At 40.5% G+C, this 18,062-nt stretch overlaps 1 protein-coding gene across 4 annotated transcripts in view; it reads left to right on the top strand.

Annotated features, from left to right (window-relative positions):
• The first annotated feature begins 3,820 nt into the window (after positions 1-3,820).
• Positions 3,821-18,062, top strand: part of nbeal1 (neurobeachin-like 1) — a 58,254-nt gene continuing 44,012 nt past the window's right edge. For all 4 annotated transcript variants that reach the window (XM_084920587.1, XM_084920585.1, XM_084920586.1 and 1 more), the window contains exons 1-3: positions 3,821-3,900; positions 4,416-4,818; positions 17,035-17,126. In XM_084920587.1, the coding sequence (XP_084776713.1) occupies positions 4,768-4,818; positions 17,035-17,126 (143 nt within the window). In that variant the 5' untranslated portion in view covers positions 3,821-3,900; positions 4,416-4,767. The remainder of the gene's footprint in view (positions 3,901-4,415; positions 4,819-17,034; positions 17,127-18,062) is intronic.

Below are 18,062 nucleotides of genomic sequence, written 5' to 3'. Positions count from 1 at the left end.
CTTGTGGTCATGAATCTTTTTGCAGTTTTTGTCTTTTGGTGGTGTGATGGTTGGCACTGTTGCCTCACAGCAACAAGGTCCCAGGTGGGTCAAACCTACCAGCTGCGGCCTTTCTGTGTGGAGTCTGCATGTTCTCCCTGTGCCTGCATGGCTTTCTTTTAGTACTCCAGCTTCTTTCCACAGTCCAAAGACATGCATCTTAGGTTAAGTGGTGATTATAAAATATGTTATGTGTATGTTAAGTAGATAAAGTGCTTTAAGTCGTAGAATAAAGCACTGTATGAATGTATGGTGAATGCGACACTCTGAATGTGAGTACGCTGCGTTACGTTGTGAGAGACATATTTAATACTAACAAATAAATTTAGCTGGTTATTTTTCGAACTTCAAGAAAATTGAGTAGCAAAGTAGTCTGTTATTATATGCAACGCTCTCTCAAAGTTAGGTAGGTACTACAATACTAGAGGGAACTCCAACAGGTCTCTCTCATAGATGTTCTGCTGATCATCTTGGAGGAACGCTTGGTAAGTGTGAGGAGAAAGGACTCCCTCTTAACAGGAAGAGACTCCCAGCAATGCACAAGCTACAGAAGTAAGTAGAAGAAAATGTAATGACATATAATAGTGGCATAGAAAGACATGGAGAGTGAAGGGATGGCAGAGGAGAGGATGGAGGATGTTTTAAGCCTGTAGCAGAAAAACTGCGGGATGCTCTCATCCTTCAGAATTGTAAGTGATGCATTTATATATTCTGTAGATAGGACTTTTTCACTGTCTTTGTTTTAGGACTTTAGGAATTTCAATCAATCAATTACAGATACTCCTGATCTCAACTTATTATGTATATTAAGCCAGAGCTTCCCAAAGTGTGGGGCCCGCCATTGCAGGGGGGGCGCGGTATAAAAAGGGGGAAAAAAACAAAATGCTTGGACACTGCTAGCAGGGGCGCCCACACAAACGCAAAGCAGGAGATGAAGCATCGCTGAATATGTTTCCAAACCAACTTCATTCTAAGCCAAAGACTAGAAAATATGGTGAAGCATATCTTCCCTTTGGCTTCACCTGCACAAGTGCCAAGGTAGGTCTCCCCTGCAGAATTGGTTTTCCCTTTGTCGGGAGCAGCACTGGGCTGTTCAAATCAGGACAAACAGTATCCCACATTCTTGGTTTTTAGTTCACAAACACTTGTTGTAATGACTACTCCTGACATATCAGGCTGATCCTGCCACGGGCTGATCCTGTTCCCTCGCTTCAAATCAGGGACAAACAGTATCCCACAGTTGTTTATGTTTTTGAACCCATTTTGCACAGAGAGGCATTTTTTGAAAAATGTATTGATAGCAATGTTGAATATTATTACACAGGAAAAAAAACAACTACACTTAAAATAATCACACCGCGATGCCTCCGCCTTTCTAAATGGAGGGACAGTAACTGCATGTGTATATGTAAGCGTGTAAAACCTGAAGATAATCAGATTAACAGTATTTTGTCTCTAGCTGCCATTCTGCAATTCATCTCATGTAAACAATAACGTGGCGCACAGCGTGACGTGAAAAAAGGCACATACCTTTGGTTGTGTGACGAACTCTGTATTCCTCCTCCACACGGAAAGGCAAAAAAGGAGTTTTAAAAATCTCCGTTTTCGGTGATTCGAAACGCCGTTTAGGTGTGGACGAAACAGCTGCGTTTTCAAAAATACCCGTGGACGTAGCGTAAAAGAGTTAGTAGTTTACTTTCGTACTACCTGTAATTTATTGCAGATTACTTGTATTTGCTTAATTGTTTGCTAAATGTTTGAGGTGTGAAATAAACCGCAATGGAGCAAAATATGGGTGTGTGTGTGGTTGGAGGATGTGTTTGTGCGTGTGCGTGCGCGCGCGGGGGGGAGGGCGAACATTTTTATTGTAAAACAAAGGGGGGCCTAGCAAAAAAAGTTTGGGAACCACTGTATTAAGCAAATCTGTCCACAGGATCCATTTTTCCATTCCAACCTCTCCACCACCATGGGCAAGCACAAAGGGCTGTCAAAGGATGTCAAGGCCGAGGTAGTTCTCCACAAGGCTGGAATGGGCTACAAGACCATCAGCAAGAAGCTTGGTGAGAAGGTGATCAGTGGTCAGACAAAACCAAAATTCTTGGAGGAAGCAAAATGGTGACAATGATTCAAGAAACACCATTCCCACAGTCAAGCACGGAGATGGAAATATTATGCTTTGTGGCTGTTTTTCTTCTAAGGGTACAGTACAGCTTCAATCCATTGAGAGAAAAATGGACGGGGCCATGTACTCTTTAATCTTGGATGAATACCTCCTTCCCTCAGCCAGCATGACAATGACCCAAAACATACCTCCAAGGCCACAAAGGAGTGGCTAAAGAAGCACATTAGGGTCATGGAGTGGCCTCAGGCCTGACCTCAGTCATGTAGAATTTTCTGTAGAGAAAGCCAAAGCTTTAAGTTTATGACAGCCAGGAAACCTAAAGGATTTAGAGAGTTTCTGCAAAGAGGAGTGGGCCAAAATCCCTCATGAGATGTGTCCAAACATGGCGACCAACTACAAGAAACGTCTTAGAGCTGTGCTTGTTAACAAGGATTTCTCCTCCAATAATAACTCATTTTTTGCTTGGGTAGCCAATACTTATTTCACTCATGACGTGCAAATCAGTTTATAAAGTTAATGTCATGCGATTTTTCTGGATTTTTGGTTGGTATTCTGACTCGATCCATTAAAATCAAACTACCATAAAAATTAAAAAGACGTTATTATAAAGACTCTTCATTTCTCAATGAATAAATGTATCACTGATGTGAACTCGTGACATATGCACATTAACCCCCCACGACGCATTTAAGTGACAGAAGGAACATCAATTATTATTGCTATTACTACTATTATTATTATTAGTAGTAGTAGTAGTAGTAGTAGCGGCAATATTAATTCTTTCTGCATATGACCATTTCTAGAGGTCTGCAAATTGTAGTTTTCCTCTGCTCCACTGGGCGGCAATAGAACATCAAAACAAACAGACCGTAACCCAACCCCTAGCAACCACGTAGGTCCACATCGACAACGTAAGTGAGTGAAAACTGTCGCAAATACTCTGACTATTGTCATATACATCAGAAGCATATTTCGTCACTGTTCAACAGCTTCATTTTTAAACGATAAGTAAGTTATTTAAAAAAACACCCTTGCCTTCATGAACGCCTTCGAGTGGCTCGTTTTTGTATTTTCGTGCTAGACGCTGCAGTCTCTTGTTTATCCGGTTCCCCCACCAAATTAAAATCTCCCTTTACGCTTGTTATACTGTACACAGTATATGAAGTACTGAGAAGTAAAGTCTAGTTTAATAAAAGTACAACATTACAATATTCCTTTTTACACTTGCTTTTGCTTTGGACTATATATTAGGCATGTCTTTAGTTCTTATAACTACAGGACCAGAACATGTTGTTATTTCGAGCTATTACATTTTCCTAAATGGTACTATATGCCTACTATGACAGCAAGATAGACCACAACCCATAGTTTCCATTTAGGGAGAGTAAAATTGTGGCTCAATGGAAATAAACATCATATAAACTTAATAAGCTCCTTATGGTGTTATATTTAGCTTTTTATGTGTAATTATTTTAGTTTCATTAAAGTATTCTACTTTATTTATGACATTTTGATTATGAAGGTGTTTACAGTTTTGGCAGCTGTAACACCGGTGTTTTCCAAATTTTGGAGCTAAATAAAATATGTTTATTTTATAGAAATCAGTCGACTCTTATTTTGAAATAAGTCAAAGCGTTAGTCCACAGGAAGTCGCTGTGCGTCCTTGTTGTCGGACGCTGGACGTAAAACCAACTACTCTGGAAACGGTGTCAGTGACAGTTGGTCTTTTCTTTGCACAGGTGAGCGGTCTGCAAGTTATCGATAGGTCTATTTTTATTTCTGGTGTTTTTATCGGTTTATTACTTTCATGTGAGCCCTCTGTAGCCGGGCAGGCATTGGCGGACGAAGCGTTTGTGTCACATGAGGAGGAGGAGAAATGGTGGCTTAAAAAATAGAAAAAGGCTTTTTTTTTTGACAGACAGCTAGCTTATAGCGAGCTTGGTCAGGTAAGGTTAACCACACAGCAGTGTTTTCCCAGGGTGGCCGAAGAGACTGTACGGAATACGCTAGTTATTCAGCTTATCAGAAGAGCACACAGTAGAAAATAGGCATGTTTATATGTATGTGTTTTGTCGCGTAGTTGACCGCCACAGTACATCTGAGCTCGGAGCCAGCTGGGCTGCTCAAAGTACACAGGGAGTAACGTTACTGAAAGTATTTTGTTGCTTGCGGTCGATAGCCTTGCCATTTGTCTTACAGTGACCAAACATCCGCCTCCATCATATGTAATTGTCTGTGTTGTTATCCTTCATAGCGCAAACGCTGCTGGGAATACCTCTAAGAAGAAGAACCGGGAGGGGGGAAAAAAAAGTGGGAGTCGAGGCCCAGCTGCTCCAGCAATTCCAGCTATTGCACTCCGGGGGCTTCACATTTCTCCTTTGCCATGGAATATATTTTTTAAAAGTCTCCCTCTATCAGGCTGTTGCCTCAACACGTTGCACAGCTTTCCCCACTCTTTTTAAAAGGACTATCACACCTTTGTCAGAGTTGGTAAGTCATGAGCACTGAAGCAATGAAGCCGTTTAGCTCATGACGGGGAACCATGAAGCAGCCAGGGAAGTGACCTCTGTGGACACCGCAGCCCGAGGGTGCTCCTCACTGGCACCATGGCATCCAACGAGAGACTGTATGAAGTCTGGATGCTCTACTGCACTAAGGTAAGGTTTCTCCTATTCCACACACACACACACACACTTCCCCTGTGGAAATGTCATTGGTGTGAAGTAATGGACCGAGTGAGGGCATTTCCTCCCTGGCAATTGCCAGGGGGGGTTATTCACTCATGCTATTTATATTTTTTGAAGTCTAGCAACAGATTAAGCCCATTTGCTCTGACAGGCTGTGGTTATGAGAAAGTACAGCCTGTGCTGACAGACAGGTTGAAGGCAAAGACAATTAGTGCATTGCGGTAAAAGGCAGACTAATGAAATTGCTTGTAGATCCTGAAGGAATTATTGCAGCGAGACACATTATGTTTATAAATGAATAATTAATTCACTGAGGACAAATTTTGTCATAACGTCAGGTGGATGTGGTTTCTAATGAATGTTAAATTCAACCCCAGCGAGGATGCATTCTTAAATGTATCATGGTCCTGATATGTTGTTAATGCTCCCTTACTTTACCAGTAGAGATGAATGAAGGCACGCCAGAGTAGAAACAGCACCCTTTGAGTCAGCTCTTGGCAAGATTTAATTCACCCTGTGATAAAGCATGCGTGCATCCTGCCGTCCAATCAAAACGGGCTGCCTGAGCCGCTCCTCACGTGAGCCTGGCTGCAGTCACACTACCTACCTCCCACAGTAATCCCTCACAATAACGCACCGTGCATAGCCCTCTGAGAAGTGTGGAGGGCTGTGAAGCTGTTACACTTCTTTTTAGATTACGACATCCAATAATCCTCATCCTGAGAAGTAAAGCATTTGAATGCTGACACACACGGAGTGTTTAATACCGGCAAGCTGGGTGCCTGGGGTCTCTGAGATTGTTGCAGTCACCTGTGAAAAAGTGAGCCTATACATTACATTTGCTCTAGCAGGACTTTTTCTTTGCATTGACTGAGCATTATATTGCAGGGAAGGATCGTTTCATTCGAGCCCACTGTGCTAATGCTTATGTCTGCATGAAACAAAAGAGATGTGGCGAGAGATGCATTCTAATATATATGATATACATGTGCACGTACAGGTGAATTGAATCATTGTTGATCTTGTTACAATGCTGGGATACACTGGAGCTTTGCATTCATACTAATGCTATTTGACAAGGACACCTCTGAAGCCCAGAGCCTGTTAAATCAGCACTAGGGAGATCTACACAGTATGGGGCAGACCATTTTAATGATATGGTCTGTGTGTGGGTGTGTGGGTTGTCTAGCCTTTAGTCACATGGTCTAAATTGGTCAAGGAATGTCTCTTTCTGAGGCTTGACTCTTGTCTGAGCTCTGAGACCAGCCACACTGTGTCCCACCAAGTGGTTAACTACGACCGGCCTCTTATCACAACTTTCTCTTCCCAACTCTTTCTCATTCCAAAGTAGCGAAACAGTTTCCTTGTTTTCAGGGCTTCTGCAGGTCATTAGAAAATCTTAAATGGTTTGAAGGGCAGACGGTGCTCTGTCCTTGTTTTTATTCAGTGAGCTCTGCAAAAGCTTTGCGCTCCTTTATGAAATGGTGTAGGAAGCCTGATCTTAAAGGAGCTCTTATTGATTTATTAATAACACCCATGGCTGCTAAGTGAAGTGGTCTTTGCAGGCAGTTCGTTCAAACCTTTATTGGCCAAAACGGTGGACACACTCAAGACTGCCTTTGATTATTATTCATGTATTTTTCCAAAAGCTAGGAGACCAGCTGTGTGTATATTAAGTATCAGTAAAAGAACAAGGTTGACTTGGATGAAGCAACCAGGTAGGCACTTGTTATGTAGCTAAGTTACATCTAGCTGGCTGACTGCCCCATGTTGGCTTTCAATGTGAAAAGTCGATACTATTTAACTTTATGACTTTACATCATTTACATCCCCAACTGCCATTTCAACTCATATATGACTTTGCTAGTCACAGTGATAGCATGGCAACAGCTAGTTGAAGATGACCAGCTGAGGTACGAGAACGCGCTACACATTAGCCCAGAGACAGTATAAAAGATTCAAAAACGTAGCTACTGTGATGTTACCCAATGTTCAGTTATGAAGCCTTGATATGAGTGTTTCCACTGACGCCATGTTTATTTACAAAAATCCCCCAAAAAACCAAAAAAAAAAACCCAGGATGAAGAAGTGCAGCTCTGACTGTGAAAGCGCTCCTCTTTTGGCTAACATCTTATAATTGACAAGTGATTACCCAAAGAACGTACCACAGATCCATTCTGAAAAACAGTTTAAGCAAGATTTACAAAATGATTATAAACTCAGGAGTGAGGTCACTACAGAGAACTATAGGTCTCTAACTCTAAATAGTTTTGTCCAACAACAGCTTACGTCATTTGGTGGTCTTCAGGATAAATTTTTCATTTATTTATTTCAGTTTTAGTTTTTTTTTTTTTTTTTTTTTTTAAATCTCTTCCACATTAACTTCCTTTTTCTGACCCATAAGCTACAACTATATTTTATACTGTCTGTCCGTTAGCCAGAAAGATGACTCGGCATCAGGTTTTGGTCCTGAAAACCAAACAGTTTGACTCGAACACTCTGCTGACGCTAACCAGCTTTTCCCTGATGGCCAAATTCCAGGATGGGCTTCATTACATAGATATAGCTATTTTACAGCCAATTTCACCTAACATTAACTTATCTGCAAATTCACACAAATTACATAATGCCTAACTAGCAGCTAGTTGGCTAAACCTAGTTTGCTTTCTCACTAACAGTGTCACTAGCTAAGTTCTATCTGATGCCACAGCCTTTGTGTTTGTTTTGTTGTCTGTATGTGGAGCTTGTGTTGAGTCTTTGTGCTGGGAGCCAGAGTAAGGCAATGGGAATAAGCATAAACGTCACATTCTTTGGATTTTCATGGAAAATTTGACTCAAGTCCTTGATATTGAAATCAGACCACATGCTGTTAGAGGCAACAAAGAGCGTCAGGGAAAATCTACTGTTCGAATTAGGTTGGAGTCCTTTTAAAAATTAGCAGTAAAAAGCAATTAATACATGAAACAACTGCCTAATTTGCAATGAAATGCTAGTAAAACACACAGTACTGCATTTAAGCTATAGTTTAAACTTTATAATAACCTCTAATTCAACTTTCAATCGTAATGCAATTTATCATAGAGTTAGTAATTTGCAATATTATAACTCTTTTAAGACTTAATGATTATCCTGAATGCTGTATTAACTCCTGAAACTTGACTATGTGACTCAGTTAGATGACTTTGGAGGCATCTGTCATATTTGTGTACTCATCCTGATACACACCTCTTTCATGTGCCTTGCCTGGTTAATCACTGACAACAGTAGAGTCCTGGCAGCCTTTAGTGTCAGAGGTTAATACTGGCACTGTTGTCTAAGGAAGAGTCATTCGGGTGAGTGGTGTTGACAGTAGAAGCTTTTACAACACAACCAGCCCTCGGCTCCATTGGGAGAACCAGCTCGTCCTGTTCTGTCAGTCAGATGTCTGCTTTCTGATTATCTCTCTCTGAATCATTATCATTCACCTGACCACTTGGTTCCTGGTACTGAAAGAGGAAGTGGCAATTTTGTGTGTCTCTCCTAGAAGTTTGATTTATGGCATTATAAAACTACTTTTGAATACACTTTAAGCCAGAAGTGGCAGCTGGCCTTTTGGCATACTGATGAAGTCAGAAATTGTTGGTTGAACAGCTGTAGCATCAGTTGCAGTGTGGAGAAGTGTGCAGGAGTTGGTGTTTGTGTATGTACCAGGTCATATTAGCCATATCTGAACACAGGCACAACATCACAGCTTTATCTATTTATACATCATGTATATTATTTGGGTAGGGTAATTTATGAAAAAACAAATAATAAATTAGGTGCCTTCAGATTACACTCAGCACCATATGTTGCTGGTATACTGGCCTTTGTTTTCCCTTGTTGAATGACAAATGTGTGTTTATAGTGTTTTTGTTTTGTTTCATTCATTTCTTGAAACGGTTGTCGACTGTAGTTTATAACAATTGTTAGGACTATTTCCTACCACAGATTGATGCACATTTGGTGCTGTTTTGAGTATTTAGGGAAGTATAGGTGGGCAGAATGTAGTATTTTGTCCTCCAGTGTAGTTTCAGGCTGTGCACTCTAAAGTTTTGAACACTATTATGTAAAATAATATTTACCTTAAAGTCAGAAGGTCACAGGAATGCTTACTGTATCTTTGACCTTTCGTTATATATTGCTAGTAGGGAATAGTTGGGAAACATAGTAAAAGCTTAGTCTGTATGATTACATTTACATTGTTTGAAAAGTACTGTTGGTATTCATTATTTAAAGCTTCTAAAGCTTCTAAATTAATGTATTGGTAGATGTCAGTTATTATGTTGTATGCATTTCAATGAGAATCTGCAGACTAACTCCAGTTTGCTTCTCTGAGTTATAGTGAAGCAGAGAGGTCGCAGACAACAGCCAAGATGCTTATGTAACGAGCGATCCTCTTCGCTGACTGTCATTGGTTCGTGCCATAGTGTTGTCCCCCAGCAGCGGCTGGTGGCTGCCGGCATACAGTGGCGCAGTAGCTCTGCTCTCTCGCCAGTGTTTTATCCAGAAGGGCTTGTCAGACAGTGGAGGGTTTAGCAGATTCCTGAATCGTGCCAGTTCCGCTCTTAAGGCCATTGTGTGCTGCAGAAAAGCCTTTTTGATTTAACCAACCACAGGGAACATTTTACCCTCCTGTGGCTTTAAAGTTGACTCTGGTAACTTAAGAGGAACAGTCCTCACTCTCTTTTTCAACTGTCCACAACACAGGGGATTCACAGAACCATCATCCTGTGTGATGTCACCCCACACCACCCTGCTTTTTCACTGGATTGGAGCAAATGCCAGTAATTTGCATAAACCCTTGCTCTTATGGGAATCAGCATGCAGTGAAAGCATTGGTGGAAATAGGAAGCAAAAGAGTCAAGCTGGAAATGGTGCAAGGTTTCAGATTTTCACATATTTGCTCAAGTAGATTACCCAGTCTAATTTCTGCTGACACACACACACACACACACACACACACACACACACACACACACACACAAATAAACATGTGCATACGCCATACCTCACGCAGTCTGACAAGCTCATGCACTCAGGCTTCGGTTTACTGAATGAGCTGCTCTGTGAAGTTTCTTCCCTGGTGCAGTTCTTGCTTCTCATTTTCCCTCCATGCTATGAATATCTCTGGCATAACACTGATGTCACTAACAGGGTGTATCAGACGTGCCTCGTGCGGTGTGGACCCCTATGCACATGCACATGCACGCACACACCCACCTCTGGCACTTATGTCATGGCCAGAAGAGTTGTCACAGAGTGATGGGTAGTGCTGTAAGCCTGTATGGCAGCAGAAACAGAAAAACCACATCCATCTATTAAATCTAAAGGGAGGAGGCCTTTAAACATTGTGGTTTCAGCGACTCTATGCCACTTCCACCTAACCAGGTTGCCCTGAACTGCCACCCGACCAGCTGGCTGACCACGCCTGTCTAGCATCTCATAACAGATCAAGTCAAAACGATGCAACTAAAGATCCTGGCAAAATGACGACATACAGTTTTAGAGTTATAGAGCATTGACAGAAAAGCAGTATTTAATGCCCTAGGAATGAAACAGCTTCCCTGGGAACGCCTTGGATTCCCCACAGTGGAGCTGGAGGTGGTGATTGGTTGAGTGGCGTCTGAGCATGGCTGCTTAGACTGTACCTGGACCCAGATAAGTGGTAGAAAATAAATGGATTGTCAAGAATGAGAATAAACTCCAGAAGGAATCGTTTTGTTGTTGTTGTTGTTGTTGTTTTGGTTTTTTTCTAAATGAGTAACAATTAGAAAATCCAGCATTGGTCTCTCTTCAGCCCTTCAGCTTTTTCTTTTGGTTCATGCATGTCTCTGACATTCGAAATGATTGAGCTATTGATAAATCCAGTCTGGGGTCAGTGGGGATTTCTCTGTTAAGAAGGACGTGCATTGGTCTGTGTTGCTGTTGACCTTGGAAGGTTTACAGAGGTCAGTTTAAACAGATATTTGGGATTGTGATGTAGCTGGGCATAGAATTTAATATGATAATGAACTAAATCATAGAGGCTTGTGATTCTCTCATGGGAACTGTTTGTATACACATTGGGACACAAGAATATTGTGGGAGTCTGGCTGGACAAGGTGTGTGTGTATGTTTGGGGGGGGGGGGGCTGTGATGAAGGCTGAGGATAAACAGGGCAATGTAGAGCAGGGTGTGTCCCCCGCCTGCCACAGTACAAACCCTCAATGGGCATCTGTGCTCCCAAGCTGCTGCCTAAAAGAGGACATTCTTTAAGAGACATACACACAGTCATTCAGTCACAAACTCACTTGAGAGGGAAACTGCTGGCTTAAATCATCATCTTCTAATTTCCTGGCAGCAGCATTCATATGCACATTAAGACAATAGACTGTTTATTGCTCTGGTTAAAGAGCAGCGTGGGCACCATCCAATAATAAATGTTTTTCTCTGTCATTGGTGTAAGTGACGGGGTAACACGGGGAAAGAAGCACACACAGAAGACAGACCGTGGCCTCCTAGCAGAACATATTACACACGTGGTTCCTGCTGAGTTCCAGTCCGACATCTTTCTCCCTCTTCTTCTTTTTTTGTCTCTTCCTCACACACACACATGCGCGCAGACGGAGGTCAGCGTCACAGGATTATGCTGATGACTTCACTTGGAATAGCACAGCGCTGGCTGATTCCCACTCTGACACGCAGACAGAAGCAGTCTCCCCCTCTGTAGCCAGGGGCTGTGCTGGCTAAGAAACACTGATTCTATTTTTTCCAGCTGATATTTTTTCCTTAGTTCTGAATTTGTAGTCTGAAAACTCTTTTTGTTTATGCAGTGATTTGATAAGAAGTTTCGTAAATTGGTTTATGAATTGCCTTCCCCTTCACCGTTTCCCGAACATAGGTTTTATATGGGCTGGCTGCCTGTATGAGCATATTTTGTGACTTATTTTAACCCCATCCTCAGTATAATATAATTTTAATGTCCCATCTTTCTGTCACTCATAACCAGCCTCACGATTTATGTGTCAAGTTTTACTTTCCAGCTGCAGCTGGTTTGGCTAGGTTACAAATCATAATATTCAACTGCTTCTCTAGGTCTTGTGGTAGCTTGGACTACAGCTGGCAATGACAACTTCTGGCTCCAAAAAGCTAAAAGGGTGGCAGCCGAAATGCTAATTTGAGGCTTCAGAATGTAGAGTCCAAAACCAATGGGTGGCGTCATGGTAACGGCATCAGTCTTTAATATACAGTCTGTGGATAAAAGTCACTGGAGTGGATTATTCCATTATTTATTTGTCAAGTCGGTCTTCCTGTTTGTCGGCCTTTGGAATGATGGGATGTTTTCTGAGCTCCCATATAAGTGAAGTCACAGCAAAGAGAAAGTGCCAAATACAGAGTTACTTAACATCCAATCAAAATCAGTTTTATTTTACATATATTGCATACGGGCATTGTATGATGTGAGTTCTTGTTATAGCTCCCTTTGTACAAATTTCGTTAGGCAGAAGCTTGAGCACCTGCAACAGAACGAGAAGAGGAGTCGCATTACATCGCTTCAAAATTCTTGTACTTCCTCATGGCTTGATCGGGCTCAGACTTTTAGCTCTCACACAGTTTTCACTGGATTGATTGTCATAATATCAGTAGGCAGTTCCCTAGAGAGTGAATGCTAAGGCCTTTAAAAAGCTCCGGGCTTTTTAGTTAACTCTATAAAGGGGGTCAGAGGGGTTACCACCAAATCACGATCTAATTATTTAAAGACCTCTGAACGAGTAGTGGTCAGACTACTCTACCAAATGCTCAATAAACCGAGTGTTGCTATAATCTGCCATGTTTAACTCTTCAGTTCTCCTTGACCTAGATTGCTCACTCACACCCTCCAGATGGCCCAAAGTCCTTATGACAGCATCTGTTAAGAGTGCTTGAACAAGAGATAACTTGTGTATGATGAATCGATGATGCTTTCAGAGTTACGTCTGTGATACAGAGCTGAAACGATCAGATTTGTGTGGGGGTTTCATGTTGTTGTTTGGGTTTTTTTGTTTGTTTTTTTTCATTTTAGTAATTTTCTTAAGAGACATTGGCAAGTATTTAGTTGTTACAGCTCTGGTTTTTAAGCAAACAAAACACTAACTTGACATTTTCTAAACAAAGCACTTAACCAAACATGAGCAGTAGATTAATTAGAGACAGTAAATCATCCTTAGTTGAAGTCCTGTTGCAGTGTCTGCTGTAACAATACTACTTGCAAATGCTGTTACTGCCACACACACCCATCAATTATGCTCAATGTTCGGAGATTATATGAACAATGTGAAAAAGATGTTTCTGTACGTGTTGCTTGCAGCCATTCATTTTGAGTGTCCTCAGGTCAGAACAGTTGGCGTCGATTTTGTGTGAGCAATGGGGAGGGACACAGTGAAGGGTTTGGATGTCCTCCGCCAGAAATTTTGAACATCAGACTTTATTTCCTGAATTCCGGATTATTACATTCTGATTATGATACATAGGTCTTTCTTTATATAAAGCGAAACAAACAAAGTCAGGCATTAGGTAAGGAAAATGTAATGTTATAGCGCAAAGGATGTAGCAGTGACAAAAAATGCATTGTTCTAAATATGTTGCATTTACTAATGCAACATGTTACATGTAATGCTGCGTGTCACAGTAATAAAAAAATTTCCGGAGTAATTTATTGTAGCACTGTCACTTGTGTGCGTTGTCTTGTTTGTTCCTGTCTGGCCAGTCCTCTGCAGCTGATGCTGGTATCCCATCTTTCTCTGGGCATTGTTCCATGGAATTTAGGAAATGCCGGTCAGCCGGCTGCTAGAAATGTGACTGTTAGGAACACTGCCGGGCCTGTTTTCCATTCAGTCAGGTGCAAGTTTTAGCTTTCACGCCCTAAGAAAAAACGCACGTATGTCACCACCAGTTACAGGAACCACGGCCTCTCATTCTTATTTTGCTTGTATACACTAAACCTTAAATTCAAATTCTGTTGCTTCTGAATATGAAGCAATGCTGTGAAAAGAGGTTCACAAAAGTTGGGTCAAACATTGCAGCTTGTTGTGTGAACCACATAATTTTCTCACACACACACATAAACACACTGCTTGTATAGATATGAATATATGAATCTATTGATTTTTAAAAAAAATAAAATAGAGCATTTTAATCAATTTTTTGTTTTCTCCAAAATCTAGGACATGATTATATACAGGAAAGCTTGACACAGCATGCAAAAGAAAAACCAAATAAATAAACAAGCAAAAAGTTTCATAATTGTCAGTTTCATAATTTAAAAATTCTCCAAAACTAACATTTTCTTTGATTTACTCATAAAAAATTGAAAGGGGTCAAATTTAGTGTGAACAGTAATAGAAAAATAAAACACAGACACACAAACAAAATTGGAAGAGTTTTGAGAGAATTTTACAACAGCAACCAAAAACAATTTTAAAACTTCTCTCACCAGTTTAAGAGCAAACCAACACTTTTCACTTTGTTATGTGAAATATTTGAAGGGAGCATTTTGGGAAAGCACTACAAGGTAGAGGCTTTCCTTTGAGAAGGCACCTTTGGTCTCGTAACCAAATGTCGAAATACAAAAACCAGCCAAGCCGTGGCTATTAAAATCAATAAGAACAAACCTGAAATTTTGCAACAGGCAAAAAAGGAAATTTTCATCCTGAAAACTCTGCAACGCTTGGATGCAGATAGTTGCAACATTGTTAAATGGAACGACTTTTTCCTTGACAGGGAGCGTATCTGCTTAAACTTTGAACTGCTTGATCAAAAAGCAGCATAAAGAGAACTGAGGCCAATTTTACATCAACTATCAAATGCTCTGCTCTACCTGAGTTTTATGGGTATAGTGCATACTGACCTCAAAACCTGGAAAAATAATGGTTATGGACCGCCATGAGTCTCCCGTCAAAGTTATTGACTTTGGCCTAGCACGTCCCATGTCTGCAGTGATTCCTGGTACCTGTGTGCAGACAATTTGGTATAGAGCACCCGAAGTTGTGCTTCATATTCCATATAATGAAGCAATTGACATGTGGTCTCTGTGGCTGGTAGCTGTGGAGCTTGCTATAGGGGTGCCACTCTACCCTGGGAGTATGGATTTGATGTTTTGAAATTCATCATAGACACTCAGGGCCAACCAACAGATTCTATTCTAGACTGTTGCATGGCCACAGAATATTATTTCAGAAAAGACGACTACAGTAAACAGCGCTGGATATTTAAGACGGGAGAACAATTTCAGTATGAGACAGGATACCAATTCCAGGATTGGTATCCAAGGTATCCAAGATTTAAACTTATGAGATTTTTAGTAGATGCAACTTAGGTATTGATTTGAAAATTCTACGTTTCCTCTTTCTTGAGTTATTGCATTCACAAACTTGGGTGTCCACAGCGACCGGCCACATACCAAACTTTTTTTAAATAAAGATTACAACACACAAATAACAAAAATGACCACACTACTGTCCTTTTTGACAGCATCATGACGCATATTTTCAGCACCCATAAAAAAGAATAGATGAACCACATTAAGGTAAATACATCAAACGTTGCCCACATGGATATAAAATAGGAAACATTATATTCAAATACATTCTGAACCAAAAGGGCTATCACAAGCATTCTGCAGTGCCATGCAATACCCTCTGGTATGCATGCATAAGTCAAGCTATGCCAGTACTACCTCAGGAAAAAAGAACACGATGGTAAGCTTGAAAACATGGAGTGACCAGCACAGTCTCCAGACTTAAACCCCATTGAGCTGGTTTGGGATGAACTGGACAGAAGAGTGAAAGCAAAGCAACCTACAAGTGCCACACATTTATGGGAACCTCTGCAACAGATATGGGAAGAACTTTCAGAAGAATATTTGATCTCTGTTGTAGAGTGAATGCCACTGGTGTGTTCAGCTATTGTATCTGCCAAAGGTCGCTACTTTGATTAGTCAAAAGTTTAAAATACATTTTGGTCTATAAATTGATTCCTTGATTTATTTATTTTTTACTCCAATTGCTTATTTGTACTATGCTTTCATTTCAGAGTGCAATGAGATTTTAAACTAGATGATTTTCATGTAAAATATGAAAAAACTGGGGTGTTCTAAAACATTTTGACCTGTAGTGTATGTATGTGTTTTTCTTGCTTCTAATATAACCAGAGCCAAATGTAGAAAAGGCACTGGGAAATATTTACTCAATCCTAAATGATGTGGGGTGATTAGCTAAATCTGATGTGCCCATAAGCATAGAGGAAGTGTGGTAGTGTGCTTAAACTGAAATCAGATTAGTTTTATTCTTGAGATCATTCTCCTTCTGCTTGTCTAACAGCCTAGGTAAACACAGAGGCTAACAGCTAGTCCTCTCCAGCATCAGTGCTCTAGTTCAACAACCAAATCTGCGTGAGATTAATATCCTTTTTTATCCATGTTTCAATTGAAATATCATCATGGTACATTATGTCTTTGGACTATTTTTCTAAGGGGAATTGTCATTTTATAAAGATTTTATGTATCTGTCTTCCGTAGTTCCTCCTACATGAGAAGACCAATCTTGATGTAACTTTGCAGAAGTAAAATTAAATATCTAAATTTCATATACAAATATTTTATAGGAATTCCACAATCGTATAGATTTGTACATCAGCTGAGTATAGAATGAAATGTCAGACTAGAATGGTGACCCCCAATATAAGCATACACATGTTTGCGTGTTTCCTATCCCTGTGAGGACCATTCACTGGACAGTGAGGAAGAGTGGAACCGCGAAACAATTTTGAGGTACAGTTAGGTGGTCAGGGGGCAGTTCAGCGTAAGCATCATGTGTTGTGTGTGGGTAAGCAATCATGTATGTATGGAAAGGACAAAATGCGTACACGTCTGTTGGGGAACATTGAAAGGACTACGAAGCGAAGCATGAGGTGCCAGGATTCAAAGGTATTCCAAAAGTCAGAAATCCGATGTCGACCTCACATTTACCAGCAACTGCTTCCTGAAGTTCCACACAGAAAAGTCATTAATGTCTCACACACAACAATAAAGTCAATCAAATTCCACTCTGTCCGCTGTCAGCCATTTATTTATTCTAAGTATGACACATTTGTCTACAAAGGTAACTAAAAATACTGTTTCCTCTCTGTACCCTTCTGTTCTTTTCTCAGAGGGATCCAGACTACTTGAAGCTATGGCTGGAGATTTTCATCAGCTCCTACGAGCGATGTCTCGATGTAGACTTTGAAAAGACACCTTCAAGGTAAACTGTGGCAAATTGCAATGCTGAGTGCCTGAAGCTTTCTTTCAGTATAACATATATAATGGTCGTAAAACCGGAATTAGCATTTACACTGAATAACCCATTCTTATTCTTTAACCAAACCACACTGGTTTGGCAGGAGAAAACACTGATAATGACTTGTCTTCTTGATGAGGAATATTTTAATAGGATGGTAATTTACTATGGGCTCAAAATGTGGTCATAAATATTTTGTACTTGTAAATCGGTTTTGTACTTGTAAAAAAGATTTGTATGTGTAAAAAAAAAAATTTGTGTGTGCGTAAAAAAAATTTGTATGTGTAAAAAAAATTTGTGCGTGTGTAAAAAAGATTTGTATGTGTAAAAAAGATTTGTGCGTGCAAAAAAGATTTGTGCGTGCGTAAAAAAGATTTGTGTGTGGACTTAGCCAAAAAAACCCTGCAAGTTACAAGTACGAATTTTGACCCTATTTTTCTTCCTTTAAGCTGATTGGTCAATGTCATGTCAATCACAAATTAAACAATCCAATCAGAGAACAGATGGGTTTGGCTGTCGGAGGGGCACTTTTTTGAACTGCAGGTCCTTGAAGGGTAATCTCTATATAAATATCCGATAGCAGTTAGGTCCCCTTACTTTCAGCAGCTGTTGAAAGGATAAAGTTGTGGTATGTCAGTGGTTAGAAATACCATTATTACTTTAGGATTAGTTTAACACAACGCCAGGGCTGACCCGGGACCATTGCTGTGAGTGACAGTGCGCAGCATAAAAGTCCTTTCACATCGGACGCAGGATGTGCTGCTAATGCTAATTGCTAACTAAAAGCAAAGGATCCAGAATTTGTTGCGCTGGCTGCTGGGCTCTGTGGGTTTTTGCAGCAGTTCTACCTGTACTAGATGCACCTGCTCCTTGTCGTTTTTATCTCTGACTTTATGTCCT

Source organism: Perissodus microlepis, chromosome 23, assembly GCF_051167445.1.
Source record: "Perissodus microlepis isolate ML-2025 ecotype Zambia chromosome 23, ASM5116744v1, whole genome shotgun sequence".
Classification (NCBI taxonomy): domain Eukaryota; kingdom Metazoa; phylum Chordata; class Actinopteri; order Cichliformes; family Cichlidae; genus Perissodus; species Perissodus microlepis.
Note: the sequence above shows the minus strand (reverse complement) of the source record. Positions and strands in the feature narration are given on the sequence as shown.